Below are 22,672 nucleotides of genomic sequence, written 5' to 3' on the forward strand. Positions count from 1 at the left end.
TACTCATTTACGCTCAACGCTGCTTTATAATAAAAAAAACTTGAAAATGGAATGTTAGATGTTAGATTTCACCGCATCGTGTACCTGGGCACGTTAACCTGTAATTCGCCGCACAAAACCTGAAAGGATTTTGCTTGCTTCGGTCGAAACGTCGTTTGGGCAAGATCATACTTTACAGGTCATTTCTGTCGTATGTCTTCACAATCTCTTCACTCAAACGTGGAGTTGATGCGACCTCGACGATGAGTCGTAGCATCGCACCCTGAGCGTGAGAAAGGTGATCAACTTCATTTGGAGTTTGATCATCATCGATGACCGTTCGCCAAAATCCCTCGTGGATTCTGGTCATGGGTGTGATGCTTTCTGAGAGGTCTCTTTTAAACTTATATTATTGTATTATCTTGACAGCGTTTCATAACAACGACGCCCCCAATTTTATGCACTTTTAATGTTTCTTCTTATTCAAAGGAATGATAGATTTTTGTAGTAAGCTCATAAATCATGGTTATTGTATACTATATTGTAATGTATTGTAATAAAACAGAAATAAAAACTAAAAAAAACTAAGGAATGATAGATACAAGGACAGTTAAAGTTTCAGCGAGATACAAAAAACGTCAACTTATTTTTAAATTGATTGTGAGCCCGGTCAATTTTACTTCTGCGCGTAAAGCAGATGTGATGACCAACCACACCACAGAACCTACAAAAATAAAATGCATTTGCAGCATGCATCGCTAATCTATATATTTTATACTTTTTATTCCATTTTTCATTCTAATTGAATCAGGGTTACAATAATTAATAACTTAACAAAATTGTTTAAAAATGTTATAAAAGAAATCTCAAATGTCCTCATCGATCCGATGCGAGCTAAAAAAATGGCACAAGGTCAAAGTCAAAAAATGACCTTTTTGCGAAAAAGCAACAAAATTTATTCCAGGGAGTTATAATTTACAAATGTTTCGACATCTTTTTCGTCTCGCTTTTCTCGATCTTCTTCTTCTTCACTTTGAGTATAAGCTTTTCCTGGTTTAAAGAAATGAATAATTTGTTCAGTTCGAGTTCGAGCAGTTCCTCGCAAATAGTCACAAACAAATCACGGTTCATTTCAATGTTCAAAACTAAATTTACTGTTAAAAAAATATCAGTTAAACATGCTAATAATGATGCTGATGACTAATTATTGAAACAGCGATGAAGCAATTTAGTGTGACAAAGTACTTTTGTAGTTGGTGAAGATATTGATTTACTCATCTTACATATTGCTCGAACTCCAACTGAACATTTTTTTTAAACCAGAAAAGCTCATACTCAAAGTGAAGAAGTAGATCAAGAAAAACTGTACATTTGAAAATTACGACTCCTAGGAATAAATTTAGTTGTTTTTTTAGTTTTGCCAACAAATTCACAAATATTATTTTGTAAGTGTTCCGAATCAAATAAAATCACAACAGACCCCGTGAAAAAAAACGAGCTAGCACACAACTTACTTTTCAAAGATTTTTCGATATTTAAAACGATGACTCTGCGCGAAAACAGTAGTATTGTTGCTTTTGCACATAATTTTTGCTCACTGCAATATTGTTTAGGTGCGAAGCTAAAATTCGCAAAAAGGTCATCACCACAATAATATGAAGTTTAAAAGAAACCTCTCAGAAAGCATCACACCCATGACCAGATTCCACGAGGGATTTTGGCGAACGGTCATCGATGATGATCAAACTCCAAATGAAGTTTGATCACCTTTCTCACGCTCAGGGTGCGATGGTATGACTCATCGTCGAGGTCGCATCAACTCCACTTTTGAGTGAAGAGATTGTGAAGACATACTACAGAAATGATCCTGTGAAAGTATGATCTTGCCGAAACGACGTTTCGACCGAAACAAGCAAAATCCTTTCAGGTTTGTGCGGCAATTACAGGTTAACGTGACGTAGGTATACGATGCGGTGACATCTAACATCTAACATTCCATTTTCAACTCTTGATGTTTATAGAATGAGTGTTGTAAGTATTATGCGCGTTTATTCTATAGTTAGAAAAGTGCATTAGGTGAACGAGTTCCTATAACGAGTACATGATGGAACTTCATAATATGTCATTTATTCCAATTCAGCATTTATCATGCTTTCTGAAATTTTATTTCAAACTTGATAATTGATATTTATCTAGCTAATGCAAATGGTAGTCATATGAAACATGAAACTAAATGTGGCATAAACAATATTTAACTTTTTGAAGGAGAAGTTTGCTTTTGCAAAAAAATCTGATTTGCTAGTTTTACGTTTCCTCGATGTTTCAAGTCATTCTGAATAGAAAAAAACCGAATTTGAACTAGTGGTTCACGGCAAATGGCTGGAACTTTCCGTACGTCCAGTAATGAAATTAAATAGTTTCCATTATATGAAATAAATATTAAATAGTTCCAAATGTATTATTATAAACGCAGTAAATTTCATAATTTGTAATATTTATAGACAAAATATAAAGGTTTATAAATCCAACGACGATATTTATATTGGTTTACATGAAGAGTAAATAAATAAAACTTAACCAACCGCATTTGAAGTGAAGGATATTGTCTAATTTTCATAAGAATTGTATAAACTAAATAACTAAAAGTTAAAAATATTAACTATATAAATGAGCTTTAGAATTTTAGCTGAAAATTTTTCTTAGAAGATAAGATATTTTTCGAAATTTATAATTAAAAAAATGCCCAAACTAGTTGGTATTGTTATTTAGCCTTGAGGCAAGTTACATGAACTTCTCGATATGTGTAAATAATCGACTTAATCAATAATAAACAAATTAATTTATGAGTGATTAGGAGTATTCCGAGAGGATTTATTACACATAATTGAAAACGAATGAACACGTTAACTCGGGGTATTTTCTAAAAGCAAATTTTCACAAATCAATAATTTTTTTAATTAAATAAGTTTTCGTAGGACTTTAATGGTTTAGTATGTTCATTAAGACCAAGTAATCTATCGTTGTACCAAGTAAATCATCTAATTTTAATTTTAGCAAATGTCAACAAAACTACTCATTTTCTCAAATTTTGATGAATTTTGAAAATTAAACTACTTGTCGTAAGGCCTATTAAGGTATTATTTCAGTAAGTTCTATAAGACCATGATATACATCGCCAAAGAAAGTTTCATAAAATCGGCTTAATTTTTTTTTCAATAGGTAATTACAAGAAAACGGCTCGGAAGATTTTCACCTAAAACTAATCAGTATTATTCCCAACTAATATCTTTCGAACAGTTTTTGAGTTTTTAAAATCGCTTCGGTAGAATGAGCTTAAATGTGGACAAATGTTTAACACTATTTTTCAAATTACAAAGAAACGGCTCGGCAGATCGTGTCACAAAACTGACAAACTATATGCTCATTGAGATACATCGAATAGCTTTTAAATTTCTCAAATCGGTTCAGGCGTTTTTGAGCAAACGTCGATGAAAGGTCTAATTTTAACAAATGCCAAAAAACGACACCAATTTTTGCAAACTTTGACGAATTTTAAAGCTAAACGAGTTGTCGTAGGGCGGTAATATTTTAGTATGATCTAGAAGACTATGGTATCTACCGCCAAAAAAATAATAAGAAAAATTGTAGATTTTTTTTTTAACTTTTTATTACAAGAAAACGGCCAGGCCGATCTGCACCAAAAACTAGTCAGCACGATTCCCAACCGATATCTTTCTAACGGTTTTTGAATTTTCAGAATCGATTCAGAATTGCGGGCTAAAACGTGGACGAAAAATTTTTCACTTTTCTGCGATTTACAAAGAAACGGCCGATCGTAGCGCAAACGATAGTCCTCATCGAGATACATCGAATGGCTTTTGAATTTTTGAAATCGGTCCAGCCGTTTTTGAGAAAACGTGGATTTACGGCAAAAAATCTGTTCACATACACGCACACCCACACACATACTTTTTCCAAATTTGGTCTCATTCGATTCAGAATGTCGAGAAAACATAAAATTAGCAAATCGGATTTTTTGATGAAAACATAAACTTCTCCTTCGGGAAGTTAATAATATTTGACTCATTTTTGTTTAGATTTTTTTCGAGAATTTTCTCAACCAATAAAAAGATCAGAAATATCTACGGATTTAATAATTTTTTTTTAATTACAATGTTTATTACAACTGTTAAATAGTTAACATCTAGTAATATTGATAAATAATAACGTAAATTTAAATAAATAAGAGAGCAAAGTATAGAATTTACATGAAAATAATATCCGTAATATGATGATTTAATAAATTGGAAAATATAATTTAAATAGTTTAAGTTAAAATATTATTTATTACACAAAACATCCAAATTTGTAGGAGAATGGCCCTGGGTTGCCGCTTTAGGCTACCGTGGAGAAAATGGATCAACTAAATGGTTATGTGGTGGTGCTCTAATTACTAGAAGACATGTGCTCACCGCTGCTCATTGCGTTGCTCATAGAGCTGATTTGTGAGTAAATTTTATCAAATATAAATATATTGATTGACTACTGATGGCCTGATGATTTGACATTAAGTCGATCGGTTAGTACGATAAATTATGAGTCGTGTGCTGTAGATCAATTTTGAAGTATGGCTGCTAGGACCGTATCGTGAAAGGGGCTAGTAGTAACAGGCCTTAATAAATACTTGCATATCTTCACGTTTCAAAGGTTTCTGAATATTTTGGCATACCTCAGAAAAAATGCATGTGCGTGTTTGTATAGTTATGTAGGTACTTCAAAAAACATTCGATTCCTATCGAGAAGCAGATGTTTTAATTAATTTTTGGCAGAGGCAGGTCTACCCGTTTCGAACTACCCGTAGGTACTTCAAAAAACATTCGATTCCTATCGAGAAGCAGATGTTTTAATTAATTTTTGGCAGAGGCAGGTCTACCCGTTTCGAAGATACGGGGTAGATAAAAAGCGCAAGAAACGGTAATTTAGTTTTTGAGAAAACGGAGCCTTCGATTTCAATAATTCAAATAACATTGTACTTGTATTGACAAAATAAGGATCTGATTAAATTTTTGGGTACGCTGATTTAGCGGTTTCGAAAATGAAAATAGTAAAAAATGCCATTTGGCGGACAAAAATGATTATAAGACATATGCACATCAAACTATCATATATTTTATAGAGTTTTTAATAATAAGTACAAATTTTGTTTATATTTCTATAGGAAATCATGTACGTAGTTCTAAATATTATTCAATGATTTAAATAAATGGTAAAATTTTTTACAAAACAAGAGAAATATTGTAGACTGTTCATTTACTTTTTTGTAATTCCAAAGCCATTTCTAATTGACTTGATTGACTTTTTTATCACAAAAGCGACTTTAGGCACTAATCTTGACTGAAATATTTATTCAAAATTTGATGAATTTTTAAAATTAAACTACCTGCAGTAGAGCGCCAGAAAGGCGCGCAAAAACGTGGACGAAAAGTTTTTCACTTTTCTTCGATTTACAAAGAAACTACCAAACTAAAGCATAAACGCGCATATACAAGAGTTGAAAATGAAAAAGTAGATGTCACCGCTTTGTATGCCTGGGTTACATTAACCTGTAATCGCCGCACAAGCCTGAAAGGAGTTGGCTTGTTTCGGTCGAAACGTCGTTTCGTCAAGATCATACTTCACAGGATCATTTCTGTAGTATGTCTTCCCAATCTCTTCACTCAAACGTGGAGTTGATGCGACCTCGACGATGAGTCGTAGCATCGCACCCTGATCGTGAGAAAGGTGCTCGAACTTCATTTGGAGTTTGATCATCATCGATGACCGTTCGCCAAAATCCTTTGTGGGTTTTGGTCACGGGTGTGATGCTTTCTGAGAGGTCTCTTTAAACTAATGTATGACTGGCGCCGCCATATCGGAAAAATGGCGTCAATAACAGTTTTTTTTTTAACAATTTCTCTTTGCCAGCTTGATTAACGATAAAAAATAGCTATGTGTACGAATTAAATTAGAAAACTGGTGTGGTGAGGGGTGCATGATGGCATCATGCTTTAAGGCAAATTACTTGAACTTTCCGTACAGTATTTAAAAATCTTGGTAGAAGAAAACCCAAAAAAATTTACACAAAATGTGTACACATTATTAAAATCTCTTTAAAATGTCTGATAATTTGATGTACATATGTCCAATAAACATTTTTGACCGCCAAATGACATTTTTTTAACTTATTAACATCACGTAGGGCTAGTTATAGTAATCGCAAAAAAATAGAAAATAAAAATTTATCTTTACGTTTCAAAAGTTTTTGAACATTTTGGCAAACCTTAGAAAAAATTGATGTATGTGTGTGGCTGTGTGCGGATACACAAATTTTCGTCAACGATTTCGGGAACACCGATCAACCGATTTGAATAATTCAAAAAACATTCGATTTGCATTGATAAGGTGCTGGTTAGTTTTTTGCGAAAGCAGGTCTAGCCGTTTCGAAGATACGGGGCAGAAAGTGCCGAAAACGGTAACTCAGTTTTAAAGAGAACGGAGCGTCCAATTTTAATCATTCAGAAAACATTTTACTTGTATTGACAAGATGAACAAATGATAAAATTTTTGAGAAGGCAGGTCCAGCGGTTATGAACTCTCAATTAAAACAGGTTAAAAAATTGTCTAAATAAAAAATATTAAAGCTGATTTTCAAAATTTCCGAAAACCACATGCGGGCGACAAACTTTGAATTTAATTTAATATAACCTTAGGTTTTTGTATTTATTATACCTGGTCAAAGTAATGAGTAACTGATTCTTTAGGTATTTTTGTATTACGAAATATCTTATCTCTTATCTTTTCTTACCGTAGTCACAAATTAACTTGGACAAGCACATGGCTTAAAACAGCGTAATACTAGACGGTGCTATAGCATTCATCGTGTAGAACTAGTAATATATAATGTGATCTGACTACCCTTATAAACGGTATTGTATTTGTACTGTATTTTATCGTAGTAACAAATTATCTTGCTTAAAAAAGGAGCCTAATAATAATTAACGGCGCATGATGATATAGAATTCATTGTGTAGAACGAGTTATCTTCTATATATATAAAATAAGTCGGGTTTTCCTTCCTGACGAAATAACTCCAGAACGCACGAACCGATTTCGACAATTTTGCATTCGTTGGAAAGGTCTCGGGCTCCGCAAGGTTTATAGCTAAGAAAATTAGTTGGGCATGGCATCGTGCCCTAATGCAAATTGCTGGAACTTCACGCACCGTAATTAAAAATTCGAGTAATGAAAATAATCAACAATTGTTTTAAATAATTTCAAATAGATTATCTACATATATCTACATATATATATATATATATATATATATATAAAAGTTGGGTTTTCCTTCCTGACGATATAACTCCAGAACGCAAGAACCGATTTCGACAATTTTGCATTCGTTGAAAAGTCTCGAGCTCCGCACGGTTTATAGCTAAGAAAATAAGTGTGCATGGCATCGTGCCTTAATGCGAGATTGCAATTTCCAGTTCGCCTTGCGTTCGCAATGACAACTAACAAGTCGCAAGGCCAATCGCTTAGTGTTTGCGGGATAAATTTCGAACAGATTATTTAGAAAATCATTATCTATCAGATGGGCAGTTATACGTTGCCTGTTCACGAGTTGGAAAACCATCCGCTTTGTTTGTGTTAACGTCAGACCAAAAAACAAAAAATGTGGTTTACCAAAGACCACTTCCATGAAACGGATAATTTGCGGATTTACTTTTATTCACTTAGAGAAGTTCAACTAAAAAACACTTTATTTTTGTAATCGAAATAAATTCATTCCTGTTGTGTAATAAAAAAAATTTCCTTTTCAAATATAAAACAAACAAAAAAATTCTTCATCTTTCTCACGAAACCATTTGGTGGCGAAACGGAGTTCGTCGGGTTTGCTAGTTACTAATAACTACTTAATTACGAAAAATGATTTGACTACCCTTATCAACGGTGTTTATTCAAGATTAGGTCATAACCAATTTAAACAAATTCACTGTAAATTTTTGTATCATCGGGAGACTTCTTACTGTTCCCACCGAACGTGTTGTTGTTAATTACTTCTTCCTATCTCTATTTTGAATTAGAAGAATCACACACAAAGACGTTGGCGTCGTTTCTGGAATTCAGTCAAGTTAAATGTATATTGTTGAAAAGAGAGACCTCTCAGAAAGCATCAAAAAACCCATGACCAAAATCCACGAGGGATTTTGGCGAACGGTCATCGATGATGATCAAACTCCAAATGAAGTTCGATCACCTTTCTCACGCTCAGGGTGCGACGCTACAATTCATCGTCGAGGTCGCATCAACTCCACGTTTGAGTGAAGAGATTGTGAAGACATACTACAGAAATGATCCTGTGAAGTATGATCTTGACGAAACGACGTTTCGACCGAAACAAGCAAAATCCTTTCAGGTTTGTGCGGCGATTACAGGTTAACGCAGGTATACGATGCGGAGACATCTGTCGTTTCATTATCATCTCTTGTTGTTTATAGAGGGCGTAACATGCACGTTTATGCTATCGTTAGGCAAAATGCGTTAGACTCTAACGGTTAGAGAAATGAGTTTCTATAACTGGCAGTTGTAAAAATTTAATATCCACTGATAATGACGTGGTATTTAACTTCAAAAATGATATAAAAATCTGTAAAATCTCCGATTTTACTTGATGTTAAGCTCTCCAATAATTTACTCGTTCATTTCAACATTTAAATCAACCATTCTTAACAAATAGTAGTTCTCATATATCACTTTTTGTTATTACAGAATATTTTTGGAAAATTTGATCAAAGTTATTTGATTGGAGTGGTATCTTATGGATGCAGATGTGCTGAATTTGGATTTCCTGGCGTATACAAAAGAGTTAGCGCTTGTTAGAAAAAACTGAGCTAATAAACAATAGAAAAACTAAAACAATGAAATCGAAATTAAATAAATATTAATAATATTAAAAATATATAGTAAGATATTTATTATATTAGTAATAAAAAAAAAAACAAATGAAACCATTGTACTTTTCTGGTAATTTCATCGGCTCGCCCGATTGTCTTTAAAAAATAATAATTGTTTAACAATTATTGTTAGTTCTGGCCAATCATGTTGCAGAACCTATCATCTTGTCCTAGTAGATTTACACAAAACGATTTTAAAATTATGCTTACATTTATGGTGTTAAAATATGCTTTTAAAAATATAAGCAATCCATTGTTTCAGCATCAAGCGATGACCAAATTTTACAAATATAACAAGCTGCCGAAAAAGCTCTTTCTCATTCTACACTTGTCGGCATAATTGCCATAAAGAAATAATCCGAGTGACATTATTAGTCGATATGAGTTAGTACTTAGTATAGTGTATTTTTAACGTCCCATAGGGTAGTTATAGTAATGGTCCGAAAATGAAAATTTTTGCTTTTCTCGACGTTTTGAAGGTTTGTTTGTTTTGAAAAAAATTGTTTACATTTTTTTTTTCAAAATATATTTTTTTTCAAATTTTTTTTTCAATTTTTTTGTATATCGAAAATAATTCAGATTTTAAATTTAATTATGACTAAAGTTCTAATATACTTTAAACAAACTATTTCAACTTTGCAATTCAATTTGTATAATTCTTATAAATAGTAGACAATGTTACAATATTTATAAGAATCTATTTGAAAACATTTAATATTCCTCGATTATTAACTTCCCGAAGGAGAAGTTTGTTTTCATCAAAAAATCCGATTCGCTAATTTCATGTTTTCTCGACGTTTCAAGCCATTCTGAATCGAATGAGACCAAATTTGGAAAAAGTATGTGTGTGTGTGTGCGTGTGCACCAACAGATTATTTGCCGTAAATCGCCGTTTTCTCAAAAACGGCTGGACCGATTTCAAAAATTTAAAAGCCATTCGATGTATCTCGATGAGGACTATTGTTTGTCAGTTTTGCGTGATGATCGGACAAGCCGTTTCTTCGTAAACAGCAGAAAAGTGAAAAGTTTTTCGTCCACGTTTTAGCCCGCAATTCTGAATCGATTTTGAAAATTCAAAAATCGTTCGAAAGATATTGGTTGGGAATCGACCTGATTAGTTTTTGGTAGAGATTGGCCGGGCCGTTTTCTTGTAATAAGGTGTTAAAAATAAATTTTTCGTTGATTTTTATTATTATTTTTTTGACGGTAGATACCATAGTCTTCTAGATCATACTAAAATATTACGTTTCTACGACAACTCGTTTAGCTTTAAAAATTTGTCAAAGTTTGCAAAAATTAGTATGGTCTTTTTGGAATTTGTCAAAATTAGAACTTTCATCGACGTTTGCTCAAAAACTCCTGAACCGATTTCAGAAATTTAATAACCATTTTATGTATCTAGATGAGGATTATCGTTTCCCAGTTTTGTGCGACGATCGGCCGAGCCGTTTCTTTGTGATTTGGAAAAAAGTGTTAAACCTTTCGACCACATTTAAGCTTATACTACCGAACCGATTTTAAAAAATCAAAAACTGTTCGAAAGAAATTAGTTGGGAATGATACTGATTAGTTTTAGGTGAAAATCTACCGAGCCGTTTTCTTGTAATTAACTGTAGAAAAAAAATTTAAACCGATTTTTTTATGAAACTTTTTTGGCGATATATATCATGGCCTTATAGAACTTACTGAAATAAGACTGCCGTAGGACAAGTAGTTTAATTTTAAAAATTCATCAAAGTTTGAAAAAATGAGTTGTTTTTTTGACGTTTGTTAAAATTAAAATTAGGCGGTATAACGATAGAGTACTTGATCTTAATGAACATATTAAACCATTAAAGTCCTACGGAAACTGGTTTAATTATAAAAATGATTGATTTGTGAAAATTTGCTTTTAGAAAATACTCCAAGTTCACGTGTTCGTTCGTTTTCAAATATGTGTAATAAATCCACTTGGAATACTTTTAATCACTTATAAATTATTTTATTTTTTGTTGATTAAGTCGATTATTTAAAAATATCGGGAAGTTCATGTAACTTGCCTCAAGGCAAAATACCAATACCAACTAGTTGTTTTTCTTTTTAACTTCCCGTTGGGTAAGTTATAGTAATGGCGAAAAAATTGAAAATGAAAATTGACACACATATAATTTTTCTAAATATTGTCTCATTCGATTTAGAATGACTTGAAATGTAGAAGTAACATAAAATCTGCAAATCGAATTTTTTGCGATAAGTTTCAGATAAAAATAAAATTAAAGAAAATATGACAAATACTAAATTAGAAAAAATAATATACATATTATGAAGTTCTATCATGTATCATGTATCATGCTTCTATAAGCAAAACTTGAAAATGGAATGTTAGATGTTAGATGTCACCGCATCGTATACCTGCGTCATGTTAACCTGTGACCGCCGCAAAAGCCTGAAAGGACTTGGCTTGCTTCGGTCGAAACGTCGTTTTGGCAAGATCATACTTCACAGGATCATTTCTGTAGTATGTCTTCACAATCTCTTCACTCAAACGTGGAGTTGATGCGACCTCGACGATGAGTCGTAGCATCGCACCCTGAGCGTGAGAAAAGGTGATCGAACTTCATTTGGAGTTTGATCATCATCGATGACCGTTCGCCAAAATCCCTCGTGGATTCTGGTCATGGGTGTGATGCTTTCTGAGAGGTCTCTTTAAATATTATTATCTTGTGCTTTCCAAAAACAACACCATCAACTTGGCGTTTTTTATGTTTCTTCATATTCAAAAGATATCATTCTTTGGAGTGTGGAATGAAGAACAGAAGACGTTCGGGAACAGTAAAAGTTTCAGCAAGATACAAAAATAGACGGTCATTAACTTCCCGTAAGGCAAGTTATAGTAATCGCAAAAAATCGAAAATGAAAATATTTATATATATTTACGTTTCAAAGGCTTCTAAACATTTTGGCAAACCTTTAAAACATGTATGTGTCTGTGTGCGGATACAAATTTTTGTCGACGATTTTGGGAGCACCGATCAACCGATTTGAATAACTCAAATAACATTCGATTCGTATTGATAAGAAGACTTGCTGATTAGTTTTTGGCAAAGGCAGGTCTAGCCATTCTAAAGATACGGGGCAAAAAGTGCCAAAAACGGTAACTCATTTTTTAAGAGAATGGATCGTCCGACTAATAATCCAAAAACATTTTACTTGCATTGACAAACTGAAGTACCGTTTACATTCTTGAAAAGGCAGGTCTAGCGGTTCCAGAGATCGAGTGAAAAAAGTAGAAAAATAATGCCATTTGACGGTCAAAAATGATTAGACATATGCACATCAAGTTATCAAATATTTTATAGACATTTTAATAATAGGTATAAATTTTGTTTACATTTCTATGGATTCAGTACCAATGTTTATTCTATAGACTGCGACGCGGCGCTTACGCGCTTCGATATATTTTCTAAAACAGCCATGCAGTCGTTTCACGATTGTTTTGAAAAAAAAGTTCAAATTTGTCAGAAAAATTCAAAGTATGAAAATTTTTTTGGAGTATAAAAAAACTATTTCTTTCAAAAATTCCAAAATTCGCAAAAATCTCATTTTTTTCAGTTTTCAAAAAAATTTAAAGGTTTTTTTTTTAAAAAAAAATATTTTTTCGTACTGAAAGTTTCAGAAATTTGCCTTCAGACACGATGCCATGCACCACTAGTTACCAAATTTATTTATGTTAGGTATTTGGTACGTTTGGGAGAATTCGATTTTAATACGGATTTCGATTCAGCTGAGGATGTTGCTATTGCCAAAGCAGTTGCTCATGAACAATACAACAGAAGGACACGTGTTGCTGATATTGCCATTATCTATCTGCAAGAAGACGCTCCATATTCTTGTAAGTAATTAATTAGTTTATTGGTTGTAAAAAAATATTTTCCTTTTTTTGTTTTATTTCATTTCAAATATCTACTTTTTCCAAGCGTAAAAATAAACAACATAGAAATACAAAAATATGAGAGCGTAAAATACCTTGGGATTCATCTCGATAGAAAGTTAAGCTAGACAACGCACATCAAAATGAAAAAAAAAAACAGATGGAGAAAAAGTTCAAAGAGTTGTATTAGCTAATTGGCAGGAGTTCAAATATGTGCTATGAAAATAAACTCTACTTTTATCTAAAAATCTAATTTTTCTTCACTCTGAAATTTTAATTAGGTTTGTGATATTATACATTGTGGATATAAAACATTAAAATTAATCACAATCAGATGAGCAGGATTAGTATCTTTGATATATTTCTCTTGATATTTACATAAATTTTTCATGACCCGACATCCACCCTGGTCATAATTTTCTTATGACCGACATAGCATTGAAACTGAAAAAACATTTGAAAAATGATAAAAGAAGCTTTATGAAGTTATGTTCTTACGGCAATTCATGAAATTCTAATTTAATCTAATTACAGATGCTATTTATCCAGTATGTTTACCATTTCCTGAAGATGTGGCAAACAAAAACTTTACGACTACTATATATCAAGAATATCCTTATGGTGCAGGATGGGGTGCTACACAATACCGTGGGTTTGAATAACTAATAGAAATGTTATTATTATTATTTTGATAACTTTCATACGAAACGCAAATAACTGCTTTTAGAAGGAGCAACAAGTCCAACTTTGCAAGAGGTGAGATTACCTGTAGTGACAACCGAAATGTGCCAAAATGCGTATGCTGGTTTTCCCAATCAGGTTAGTTGTATAATTTAATACTCTTTCAAAATCAATTGCCAATAATTAGGTTTTTATGTAATAATAATTTTGATTTTTCAACCAGAAGGAAGCCTGAAATAATGCAGTTCATTTATTGGTTTGTGCTTGAAAATATAATTGGAAATATGTTTCTAAGTAGAAATGATTCTTACTCTTCACAGGTTCATCTTATTTAGAGAAACTCTAATTATAAAAATATCGTATAAATATATGACAACCGTTTTGCTCAAAAACAAATGCGACATTGTTAATGTTAACATTCATATTCTTTACAACAGTTGTCTTAGCATTGTCAATTTCTGATTGCTGATCCAGTGGGGCGCATGGCATCGTGCCTTAAGACAAATTGCTGGAACTTCCCGTGCCGCAATTAAACATTCGAAGAATGAAAATAATTAATAATTGTTTAGAAAAATTTCAAATAGATTATTTATTACATACTGTAAACTGGAATTAAACTCTATTACATACTGGAATTTGAAAATTTTTGAAAATATTCGTTTTTTTTAAATTATCGAAATATTCTCAAATTTTTGTAAGAAATCTTTTTTTTTTTAATTTTTAGTTTTTTTTCGAAAATGATGAAAAATTTCGTAAAATTTGAATTTTTTGAAAACTGATTTTGTTTTTGAATGTTTTCAAAATTATTAAATTTTCTGTAAGTGCATTTTTTGCACACCGTCTACCCAAGCAAAGTGTTTTTTGTATTAATCTAATCGGAAGATCCGTTCTCTCAAACACTGCATAACCGTTTTTACACCCTTTGCGCTCCATACCTCCGAGACGGCAAAATTGCCTTTTGCAAAAACGCCTCCCGATCGAGTACGAACCGAATGATTTTTCAATTTTATAAATCGATTATTCCATATCGAAGTCATTTGGTTGAACCATATACGTGAATTTTAAAATTAAACATCTTGGTACGGAACCCAAAAAAAAATACACAATGTGGGTACACATTATTAAAATCTATAAAATATCTGATAATTTGATGTACATATGTCCAATAAACAGTTTTGGCCGCCAAATGTCATTTTTTTAACCTATTTTTATTGAGAGTCTATAACCGCTAGACCTACCTACCCAAAAATTTAATCAGTTATTCATCTTGCCAATACAAGTAAAATGTTTTTTGAGTTATTAGACTCGGGCGGTCCGTTCTCTTAACAATTGTGTTACCGTTTTTGGCACTTTTTGCCCCGTATCTTTGGAACGGCTAGACATGCCTTTACCAAAAACTAATCAGCACGTCTCCTTATCAATACAAATCGAAAGTTTTTCGAATTATTCAAATCGGTTGATCGGTGTTCCCGAAATCGTCGACAAAAATTTGTATCCGCACACACACACATACACACGCACACACACAAACACACACATACATCTATTTTGTCTAAGGTATGCCAAAATATTAAATTATTTTTATTTTTCACCGATGCCATATAATTGGTACCAGAGCAAAATATACCAATATATCAGTGCCCCCTCCTACTATATTTTGTGATATAGTTTTAATGATTTTTATTAATAATTTTTTAAGCAATATTTTACTTTTAAAATTAATATTTTTTTAAATTACATCTTTTGCAATCATTTTAGATAATAGATGAGAGAGTGATATGCGCTGGCTACAAGCAAGGAGGTATTGACGCTTGCTCTGGAGATAGTGGTGGACCACTTTTTTGGCCAAAGGTATTTTTCAGAATATTTTAATTCTTGCATAATATAAAACAATTTTAAAATTTTTTCTAAAAGATTTCTAATCAAATGTTGAATTATGTTGATCATTAATTTGTAGATGTAAGCATCGGTTATCTTGTATTCTTGAAAAATTATTTTAAAAGTCATTCTTGGCAGCTGTAAAAATTTTATATTCAATGATGTTGACGTAGGATTTTACTTCAAAACTTACTATTTGAAAATCTGTAAAATTTCTTTTTTACTTGATGTTATGACCTCCAATAATTTATTCATTTCAACATTTAAATTTTAAATATTACATCTTTTATATCAAGTATTCTTAACAAATAATAGTTTATATATAGTACTTCCTTTTATTACAGGTAATATTTGGAAATTTTGGTCAAAGAACAATCTATTATTTGATCGGAGTGGTATCTTATGGATACAGATGCGCTGAACCTGGATTTCCAGGCGTATACACAAGAGTTAGCGCTTATTTGCCATGGATAACAGAAAAACTAAAACAGTGAAATAGACATTAAATAAATATTAATAATAAGACGAATATATAGTGAATTATCTATTGTATTATTAATTTTAAAAAAGACAAATGAAAACATTGTACTTTTCCTAATTCCAAAGAAACTCTAAAAACTAATAATTGCTAGTTCTTCCTCTTTAGCTAAAACTAATCAGTATCATTCACAACTTAATATTTCGAACAATTTTTGATTTTTTAAAATCGATTCAGGATTGGGAGCTTAAACGCGGACGGAAAAGTTTTACACCTTTTAGCAAATTACAAAGAAACGGCTCGGCCGATCGTCGCACACAACTGAGAAACGATAGTCATCATTGAGATACATCGAATGGCTTTTAAATTTTTGAAGTCGAATCAGGTGTTTTCGAACAAACGTCGATAAAAGGCTAATTTTGAAAAACGCCAAAAAACGCTACTAATATTTAAAACTTTGACAAATTTTTAATATTAAACAACTTCCTATAGGACCGTAATATTTTAGCATGTTCTAGAAGACAATGATTTCTATCGCCAAAAAAAAGTTAATAAAAATCATCGTCAAAAAATTTTTTAACAGTTAATTACAGGACATTGTGCCAGCGAATCTTTACCAAAAACTAATCAAGTCGATTCCCAACCAATATCTTTCGAACGTTCGATTTACGGCAAAAAATCTGTTCACACACACGCACACACACACGCACACACACACGCACACACACTCACACACACACATACTTTTTTCAAATTTGGTCTCATTCGATTCAGGATTAGCGAATCGGATTTTTTGATAAAAACATAAACTTCTCCCTCGGGAAGTTAATAATATGATGTGATATTTAACTTTATGTAATATGTACTTTGTAATTCAAATGTCGCGCCATTATTATTAGTGTTGTTGATAATGATGCTTTCTCCCACCATCTATATATATATATATATATATATATATATATATATATATATATATATATACGTATTCCGTAGCAAACAACCAATTTATTTCAAAAATTTCAAAATTCTCAGAAATCTATTTTTTTCACTTTAATTTTTGTTACGGAAAATTCAAGCAATTTATCTTAAGGCATGACTAATTAATTTCATGCATCATGTGACTGCTATCTATATTAGCTAGGTAAAAATAAAATTTTAGAGAATGTGTTAGAAAATATAATATATTATGAAGTTTTATCACAAACTCATTATAGGAACTCATTCCTCTAGCCGTTAGAGACTAATGTATTTCGCCAAACTATAACATAAACGTGCATGTACGCCCTTCTATAAACAACAAGAGTTGAAAATGAAACGGCAGATGTCTCCGCTTCATATACCTGGGTCACTTTAACCTGTAATCGCCGCACAAACCTGAAAGGATTTTGCTTGTTTCGGTCGAAACGTCGTTTGGGCAAGATCATACTTCACAGGATCATCTCTGTAGTATGTCTTCACAATCTCTTCACTCAAAAGTGGAGTTGATGCGGCCTCGAAGATGAGTCGTAGCATCGCACCCTGAGCGTGAGAAAGGTGCTCGAACTTCATTTGGAGTTTGATCATCATCGATGACCGTTCGCCAAAATCCTTCGTGGATTTTATGGTCATGGGTATGATGCTTTCTGAGAGGTCTCCTTAAACATTATATATTTTATAACCTTTCAGTAGGAATAACTTATAAGTAATTTTATAAGTAAATCATCAACAAATTTTCAAAAACTTTTTTGCATATTTTTACGTTTTAAGGTTTCTGAGCATTTCAGCATTTCTTATGGATGTGTATGCGAGTGTTTTGTGTGAATACGATTTTTCATGCTAGAGTTTTCGGATCAACCAATATGAATTATTCAAAAAAAACGGAGATAATGATCAGTTTTTGGGAAAAACGAAGGATTTTTTTTTGTTTTCAAAATTATTATTATAATTGACATCCCGTAGGGTAAGTTATAGTAATGGGCCAAAAATGAAAATTTTTGCATATATATCTTCACGTTTCAGAGTTTTCTCAACATTTTGGCATACCTAAGAAAAAATGGATGTGTGTGTGTGTTTGTCTGACGACAATTTTCCGTCGACGATTTTGGGCGTACGGATTGTCCAATTTATGGTTAAAATAACATTCGATTCCTAATGGTGAGGAGACGTGCTGATTAGATTAGATTGACGAAGACATTTCCAGCCGTTTCGAAGATACGGAACTTAAAGCATGTCAGTTTTTGAGAGCACTAAGCATCCGATTCGAATGTTTCAAAAAAAAAATTGTATGTGCTCATGGCAGTATATATATTTTTTGTTTTCAAAATTATTTTTCAACATCAAAAATGCTTTGGATTTTAATTTTAATTCTAGCTAAATTCCTACAGCTCACTTATATATTTCAAATAAATAATTTGAACTTTGCAATTCAATTTATATAATTTTATAAGAAATATTTTCGAACAATTGTTATTAGAAATATAAGATAAAATGTTTTATCCGCTTTTACTCCGCTTGATTAAGTTTCATTTATTAACTTTAAGTAGGGTAAGTTATTGTAATCATCCAAAAATCGAAATTAAATTTTTTTACATTTCTTCACGTTTTGAAGGTTTCTAAACATTTTGGTGTACCTCAGAAAAAATGAGTGTCTTTGTGTATGTATGTATGGATACAACTTTCGTTCACGTTTTCAGGGACACGGATTAACCGATTTGAATGGTTAAAAACATTATTTATTTTTTGACATAGGCAAGTCTAGCCGTTTGGAAGATACGGAGTAAAGAGTGCAAAAAATAGAAATCGAGTTTTGTGAGAGAACGAAGCATCCGATTTGAAGAAACGTTCAATTCATAATGACGGAGAGAAGTGGTGATTTGTTTTTGGCAAAGGCAAAATTATGTTTTTTTTTCAATTTTTTTTTTTTGTATATCAAAAATAATTCTGATTTTATTTTTAATTCTTGTTAAAGTTCTAAAGCTCACTTATATACTTTAAATAAATAATTATAGCTCTGCAATTCAGTATATATAAATCTTATAAATATTAGGCAATGTTACAGTATTTATAATAATCTATTTGAAAACATTTAATATTCCTCGAACATTTTGTTACGGTACGGGAAGTTCCAAGCATTGGTCTTAGGGCACGATGCCATAAACGACTAGTGTACTTTATATATAAATTTATATAAAAGTCCAATTCATAATCTCATATATTTTGTCTATAAAATACGAATAATCAAAGATGAAGTATTTATAATGATCAATTTGAAAACCATATTCGGATACTTATATTTGTGTCGTCCAGAATATAATTTGGTATTGGATATTTCCCGTACCAGATGATGTCAGGAGTGTTATGTCCAAGGGTTCTAATATTATTTTTAGTATGTTCTTTGCATGTTTGGAAGAAATTTTTTTAGGGGGATACTATACCTACGGGTAAATATCCGAACAATATCAAAAATGTAATGTGATGGTAGAAGTTTTCTGTCATTTTCTTAATGTGGTTAAACACAGTAGGTATGTCTGGTTTTTTGTGTAAAAGCTTTGTTCAGCAGTAGTGTCCAGTACTTGAGTCAAGTATCGGGTTTAGTATTAGTCTGTATCTGTAGTTTTTAAATGTTTGTCTTCGATGTCATGTTCCATATTGGGGCAGCATACATCAGACATAGCCTGATCCACGTTAAGTATATTTTTCTTTTGTTTTGTGTATTTAATACACTTTTTGTGTGCAAAAGTGGTAATTACATTTTTTTTTCAAAACAATTGTGTTTCGTGGATGTTTCGAAGGGCGTAAGCGCCACAGGGCCTAACGGATAAACATAGGTTCGGAATCTATGGAAATGTAAACAATATTTGTTTTTATTATTATAATCTCTATAAAATATCTGATAATTTGAAGTGCATATGTATAATGTTCATTTTTCATATGGATTTTTTTTACTTTTATCACAAAATACATTATTCTGTGCATATCACAAATTACTTAAATTTATTATTGTTACTGTTATGATTTTAATTATCACTTATTCATTTATTTTATCCTTTTAGTTTTTCTTTTTAACTTCCCGTTGGGTAAGTTATAGTAATTGCAAAAAAAAATCTAAAATGATAATCGACTTACATATCACATACACACACATAATTTTTCTAAGTATTGTCTCATCCGATTTAGAATGACTTGAAATGTCGAGATAATATAAAATCAGCAAATCGGATTTTTTCGCGGAAACAAACTTCTTCCTTGGGATGTTAAAAATCCTATTTTATGTAATATGTCATATTTAGTTTCAGGTAAAAATAAAATTTAACAAACATGACAAATACTAAATTAGAAAAAATAATATACATATTATGAAGTTGTATCATGTACTTCTTTACGCCCAACGCTGCTTCTATAAGCAAAACTTGAAAATGGAATGTTAGATGTTAGATGTCACCGCATCCTATACCTGCGTTACGTTAACCTGTAATCGCCGCACAAACCTGAAAGGAATTGGCTTGTCTCGGTCGAAACGTCGTTTCTGCAAGATCATACTTCACAGGATCATTTCTGTAGTATGTCTTCACAATCTCTTCACTCAAACGTGGAGTTGATGCGACCTCGAAGATGAGTCGTAGCGTCGCACTCTGAGCGTGAGAAAGGTGCTCGAACTTCATTTGGAGTTTGATCATCATCGATGACCGTTCGCCAAGATTCCTCGTGGATTATGGTCGTGGGTGTGATGCTTTCTGAGAGGTCTCTTTAAACATTATTATCTTGTGCGTTCCAAAACCAACACCACAATGACTTGGCGTTCCTTATGTTTCATTCATGTTTACAAGAATGATAGAAAACGTTCGGGAACAGTAAAAGTTTCAGCAAGATACAAAAATGAACAGTCAATAACTTCCCGTAGGGCAAGTTATAGTTATCGCAAAAAAATTGAAAATGAAAATTTTTATATATCTTTACGTTTCAAAGGTTCCTGAACATTTTGGCATACCTTACAAAAACTGGATGTATGTGTGTGTGTGTGTGTGCGGATACAAACTTTTGTCGACGATTTTGGGAGCACCGATTTGAATAATTCAAAAAACTTATTGCCAACCGTTTTCCTCAAAAACAAAAGCGACATTGTTAATGTTAACATTCATATTTATTGCAACAGTTCATAGCATTGTCAAGTTCTGATTTCTGATCAAAAAACTTAGAAAAACGCAAATAAATAATTCCTAAAAATGATTTCAATAAAAATGATTTGAATTGTTGTATAAAAGCCAAGAGATAATTGATCTGCTGATCATATTCAGAAATAACAAATAAAGTTTTGATTTGAGTTAAGAGAAGAAATATTAAATTATTTTTATTTTTTTTCGATGATTTTCGTTAATAGTTTTCTTAGCCATTTTGTATCATTAGAATTAATCGTTTTTTCTAAATTACATTTTTTATTAGATAATAGATGAAAGAGTGATATGCACTGGTTACAAGCAAGGAGGTATTGACACTTGCTCTGGAGATAGTGGTGGACTAGTTTTTTGGCCAAAGGTATTATTCAGAATATTTAATTTCTTACATAATATAAAATGATTGCAAAATACGAATTTTATTATTTGATTTTATTATAATTAAAGCATACATTTTTGTTCTTAAGTAATGCAGAGGATACATGTTTTCTAATCAAATGTTGAATTATGTTGATCATTAACTTCTTGGTGTAAGCATCAGCTACCTTGTATTCTTGAAGAATTATTTTAAAAGTTATTATTGGCAGCTGCAAAAATTTTATATTCAATGATGATAGCGTAAGATTTTACTTTAAAACGTTCTAATAATGAAAATGATTTGGAAACCTATAAAATCTCTATTTTATTCGATGTTATCCCCTCTAAAAATTTATTTATTTCAACATTAAGTATTCTTAACAAATAATAGTTTATATACTCACTTACTTCCTTTTATTACAGATAATATTTGGAAATTTTGGTCAAAGAACAATCTACTATTTAATTGGAGTAGTATTTTATGGATTCAGATTCGCTGAACCTGGATTTCTTGGCGTATACCCAAAAGTTAGCGCTTATTTGCCATGGATAACAGAAAACTAAAGCAATGAAATCTAAATTAAATAAATATTAATAATATAAAGAATATATAGTAAAATATTTATGTATTATTAATTTAAAAAAAGACAAATAAATACATTGTACTTTTCCTAATTTCAAAGAAACTCTAAAAACTAATAATTGCTAGTTCTTCCTCTTTAGCTAAACCTAATCAGTATCATTCCCAACTTAATATTTCGATCAATTTTTGGTTTTTTAAAATCGATTCAGGATTGGGAGCTTAAACGCGGACGGAAAAGTTTTACACCTTTTAGCAAATTACAAAGAAACGGCTCTGCCGATCGTCGCACAAAACTGAGAAACGATAGTCTTTATCGAGATACGTCGAATGGCTGTTAAATTTTTTAAGTAGATTCAGTTGTTTTTGAGAAAAGGTCGATATAAGGTAAAGGGTCTGCCACACACATACAGGGCAAAATTGTTTAATCACATTTTATATGTAATAATATGATGTGATTTCTAATGTTATGTAATATGTACTTTGTAATTCAAATGTCGCGCCATTGTTATTAGTGTCGTTGGTAATGATGTTATCTCCCACCATCTCATATATATTGGCCATTTTTATGTTCATGAAAAACTATGCAAAATAATTTCTCTTTCTTGTCGGCATCGAAAGAAAGAACATTAAAATGATCTAGTGCAGTGGTTCCTAACCTTTTCA

General features: G+C 31.7%; 1 protein-coding gene and 7 non-coding genes across 8 annotated transcripts in view; 6 read left to right on the forward strand and 2 right to left on the reverse strand.

Moving 5' to 3' along the window:
• The window catches only part of LOC113383657 (venom protease-like), a 20,836-nt gene extending 4,901 nt beyond the window's left edge, over positions 1 to 15,935 (forward strand). Inside the window, exons 4-9 of the mRNA XM_026621909.1 lie at positions 4,352 to 4,484; positions 12,686 to 12,843; positions 13,417 to 13,530; positions 13,610 to 13,701; positions 15,322 to 15,415; positions 15,811 to 15,935. Of these exons, the coding sequence (XP_026477694.1) occupies positions 4,352 to 4,484; positions 12,686 to 12,843; positions 13,417 to 13,530; positions 13,610 to 13,701; positions 15,322 to 15,415; positions 15,811 to 15,935 (716 nt within the window). The remainder of the gene's footprint in view (positions 1 to 4,351; positions 4,485 to 12,685; positions 12,844 to 13,416; positions 13,531 to 13,609; positions 13,702 to 15,321; positions 15,416 to 15,810) is intronic.
• LOC113383825 lies at positions 162 to 372 on the forward strand. The gene has a single exon (XR_003367791.1). It is a non-coding gene; the product is annotated as a small nucleolar RNA U3 (small nucleolar RNA).
• Positions 1,651 to 1,864, reverse strand: LOC113383819. Its single transcript, XR_003367786.1, has one exon. It is a non-coding gene; the product is annotated as a small nucleolar RNA U3 (small nucleolar RNA).
• LOC113383960 lies at positions 5,644 to 5,856 on the forward strand. The gene has a single exon (XR_003367909.1). It is a non-coding gene; the product is annotated as a small nucleolar RNA U3 (small nucleolar RNA).
• On the reverse strand, positions 8,177 to 8,392 carry LOC113383824. The gene has a single exon (XR_003367790.1). It is a non-coding gene; the product is annotated as a small nucleolar RNA U3 (small nucleolar RNA).
• Positions 11,440 to 11,653, forward strand: LOC113383961. Its single transcript, XR_003367910.1, has one exon. It is a non-coding gene; the product is annotated as a small nucleolar RNA U3 (small nucleolar RNA).
• A 1,400-nt stretch (positions 15,936 to 17,335) lies between the features above and the next one.
• LOC113383814 lies at positions 17,336 to 17,550 on the forward strand. Its single transcript, XR_003367782.1, has one exon. It is a non-coding gene; the product is annotated as a small nucleolar RNA U3 (small nucleolar RNA).
• Positions 17,551 to 20,427: 2,877 nt separating this feature from the next.
• On the forward strand, positions 20,428 to 20,640 carry LOC113383973. The gene has a single exon (XR_003367922.1). It is a non-coding gene; the product is annotated as a small nucleolar RNA U3 (small nucleolar RNA).
• Positions 20,641 to 22,672: the final 2,032 nt, after the last annotated feature.

The sequence above is a fragment of the Ctenocephalides felis genome, unplaced genomic scaffold, assembly GCF_003426905.1.
Source record: "Ctenocephalides felis isolate EL2017-DRISC unplaced genomic scaffold, ASM342690v1 CF-g0.4_SCAFFOLD_03570, whole genome shotgun sequence".
Lineage (NCBI taxonomy): Eukaryota > Metazoa > Arthropoda > Insecta > Siphonaptera > Pulicidae > Ctenocephalides > Ctenocephalides felis.